This window comes from Entamoeba histolytica, genomic scaffold, assembly GCF_000208925.1.
Source record: "Entamoeba histolytica HM-1:IMSS scf_1104750517483 genomic scaffold, whole genome shotgun sequence".
NCBI classification, from domain to species: domain Eukaryota; phylum Evosea; order Mastigamoebida; family Endamoebidae; genus Entamoeba; species Entamoeba histolytica.
This window is the reverse complement of record NW_001915495.1, coordinates 426-4,151: the sequence shown is the minus strand read 5'-3', so window position 1 is coordinate 4,151 and position 3,726 is coordinate 426. Positions and strand designations below refer to the sequence as shown.

Sequence of the window (3,726 nt, the reverse complement as noted above, 5' to 3'; positions counted from 1 at the left end):
AATGGAACAGTAAAGTCAGTACTAAAACATTCATTTAAACATGTATTTTTTAAATATTTAATAAAACAAATAGATTTATTTAATATATTAATTAATATAATATCAGAAAGTAGATTTAATAAAGGATTAACAATAGAAGAATATGAATCAATTCTTTCAATTCTTCAATTTCATTTTGATGAACAACTATCATTTTACCTTCAATCATTTCAAAAACAATTTGAAGAACAAACAATGACAGATTATAATAAATTTATTAATAAAATAAAAACATTACCAATTCATGAATGTTTAATTTTATTAGAAAGATTTATTGAAAATGAAAATGATTTAATTAAAACAGCATTACTTCCAAATATGCAACAACCAATAAAAGAAATGTTAAATAAAGAAGTATTATTAAAATTAACAACAAAAGCATTAACAGTATTTCCAGAACTTCTTATTAAAAAAGAAAAAGAGGATATTCAAATTATTAGTTTATTATGGAATAAAACAAAAGAAAATAATGAATTTCTTAATTCTATTGATGAATATTTTAAATTAAAGTTTCATAAAGAACTTGAAGAAGAAAGTAAAAAAGAAGGATTTAATAAGAATATAAAACAAATAGTTTATTTCTTATTTAAATTTAAAAATTTAACAGAAGAATTAAAAAAAGAATATTTTAAAGGAAATATTATTTTTGGCGAATGTGTTACAAATTCATTTAAATCTTGTTTAGTTAAAAATAAAATTACAAATGAAGGTGATGAAAAACAAATAGAAGTTCTTTTAGCTACTTTTATTCATAATATTATGACAAATATTAAATCAGAAGAAGATACAATGAAAGAATTAACAAATGTATTAGATATTGTTTCTTATTTAACTGATAAAGAGTCATTTATTATATTACATCAAAAATTTTTATTAAAAAGAATTATTCAAAATACTATAAAATCTATTTTATTAGAATCTTCAGTTGTTGATGATATTTCTAAAAATTTCTCTTGTTCTGCTTCTTTTAAATTAAAACAAATTATAAAAGACTATACATTGTCTTTAGAAATGACTAAAGAATTTTGTAATAAAAATCAAATTCCTTTAAAACTAAATATTATTGTTTTCTCTAAATTTTTATTTAATGCAAATGACATTTATTGCTCAATTCAAATGGATAATTATCTTCAAAATATTTGGAATTTATTTGTTACTTCTTATAAAAGTATTCATACAGATAGAAAATTAGAATTAAATCAATTATGTTGTTCTGTTATTCTTTCTTATTATAATGGAATAAAAGAATACAAATTAGAAATTAGTTATATTCAGTATTGTATTTTAATGAAATTACATGATAATGGAAAATTAACTATTAATGAATTACAAAAATCTATAGCTCCTTCATTAGACTCTTTTAAATTCCATTTAAATTCTTTAATCAATTATAATATTTTATCTAGTTCAAATGGCTTTGAAGGAAATAGTCTGATTTGGTTTACTAATAATTCAATTACTGATGGTTTCTTATTAAATAAAATTGATAAGAAATTAGTAAATAATCAAAATAAAAATAAAGGAAAAACTAAAGAAAGTGAATCAAAAAAATTTACTGCTGTCATTTGTTATCAAGTTAAATTAATGAAACAAAGAAAAGACCTTAGTTATAATGATATTATTAAATATACTCTTTCTCAGTTAAGTTCCTCACTTAATATTGATATAAAATTAGCTAAACAAGGTGTTGAATATCTTATTGAAAAAGAATATATCTTAAGAGATGAACAAGACAATGGATTGTTCCATTATATTGCTTAAATATGTCATATGACTTTTGTCTTTTCTCTTTAAAATGACTAAACTAAATAACATTTATTATTTTTTTCTTTTCATTTATTTTTTTATAATTAATTTATAATAGTCATTTAACTCATATTCTTTTATATATTTTTGATCTTTAAAATCTTATTTTCATTCATCACTTCAACATGCAAAACTATTACAGCTATTTTGCTCAAATCCAATCACAACTTAAAGACATACTAATCATTCCACATTTCTCACAGGATAACTTAGTTCTTGTTGACGTCATCTCTTCAAATAAAATTGGACAAATTGGAATAAATGGAAATCACTCTGTTTTATACCTTAACGGTAATGAGATATCTAATTTTGGCAACGAGTTAATTGTTCAGGAAATCATGAACGTCTTCTCTAAACCAACACATGTTAGTTGTTCAATAACTAACCAGCCACATTACGTAATAAGTCAAGATGAAGATTATGCAAAAAATCAACAAGGATTTATCCCAGAAACAAGTCCAACTATACCAAAAATAACAAGTTCAACAAGGATCGAAGGGTATCAGTTATCACCACAACCAAATTTGTCTCTTTCGTTATCACAACAAACAAAACCATCTCAAGTTAGTCAGAATATGAGTCAAATGACAACCCAACAAGATTCTAGATTATGGACAGTTTCTTTAACTAGGAAAGAGATGAAACCAGACGAATGTGAAAAATCATCATGTATAAAAGATCAACCACAGATTCAAAACGTAACAAAAGATCAACCACAGATTCAAAACGTAACAAAAGATATAAAAACAAGTGTGTCAAAAGTTAAACAAACTCACGATATAGAACTTAAATCATCCACAAATAAAAGAAATAAAGAAAAAGCTGATAGTGCCAACCAATCTTCATCAAGTCATAGAATTGATAATTCTAATCAATTGCATATTAGTGATACATGTGTATGGAGTCTAATAAAATAAGAAAGTAAAACACCCCACAAAATTATTGACATAAAAGAAAAAAAGGGTCAAAAAGAATTAACAGAAAACCCAAAGTTAAATGTTTCAAAAAAGAAATAAATGTTATTGGTTATAAGAATATAACTATTACTAAGTATGACTTTGGATATGTTAAAGAGTTACAATAAATTCCTTTTTTCTCATTTTTATTATTGAATAGTTTATTTTTGATTAGATACTTTTCCAATGCAAGAAATGCAACAGATTTTATTGTTTTTGATATTGAATAACATCCTTAATTTTGGTTAAGAAAATCAATGAACAAATACAAACATAAGAAAGTAGAGTGTGATGTACATCAATGGAAATAACATGAATAATAAAAATGATATATGAATTACAAATGATAAAATGATAAAATGATTAAAAGGAGAATTAGAAAGGAAAATGATGAATTATAGTGATAAATGAATATGAAATATTAAATAAAGAATAAGAAAGTAGAAGTGATGGAGAAGAGATAATAAATATATCAAATGAAAATCTTGAAGTAGTTGTGATAAATGAAGAAAGGATAATTCAAAAGAAGCACTAAACAACACAGACAATATAATAATGAAAGATATAAAGAATCAAGAATAACATTAGTAATAAATATACAACAACAATAGTAACAATAATATTATATATGAAAAAGGATGAAAATTAACATTGAAAATAAAGTTCTACTGTAAAGGTTAAGAAGATATATATATAAAGAAACAATAATACTAAACAACTAATAAGAAATAAACATAGAATAATAAATGATGTAATTAATGTTGGGTAAACAGGTTAAATTAACGTAAACATTATTTGAATAAAAGACATACGTATAAAGAAAGAAGAAAAGGAAAAATAAAATAAGATAAAATAAGATAATAATAGTATTAGTAATTTCAATAAACAGGATAATAAATGAAAAAAGTATAAAACCAATTAAAGA

At 22.3% G+C, this 3,726-nt stretch overlaps 2 protein-coding genes across 2 annotated transcripts, besides 1 other annotated feature; both read left to right on the top strand.

The window, feature by feature from the left end:
- Positions 1-234: 234 nt before the first annotated feature.
- Positions 235-1,800, top strand: EHI_078420 (uncharacterized protein; the record flags this gene model as incomplete). The annotated part of the gene is made up of 1 exon (XM_001914380.1): positions 235-1,800. One exon carries the CDS (start codon positions 235-237, stop codon positions 1,798-1,800), a length of 1,566 nt encoding a protein of 521 aa, XP_001914415.1.
- Positions 1,801-1,970: 170 nt separating this feature from the next.
- Positions 1,971-2,762, top strand: EHI_078410 (uncharacterized protein; the record flags this gene model as incomplete). The annotated part of the gene is made up of 1 exon (XM_647292.1): positions 1,971-2,762. One exon carries the CDS (start codon positions 1,971-1,973, stop codon positions 2,760-2,762), a length of 792 nt encoding a protein of 263 aa, XP_652384.1.
- A 212-nt stretch (positions 2,763-2,974) lies between these two features.
- Positions 2,975-3,079: a repeat region.
- The last annotated feature ends 647 nt before the right edge of the window (positions 3,080-3,726 follow it).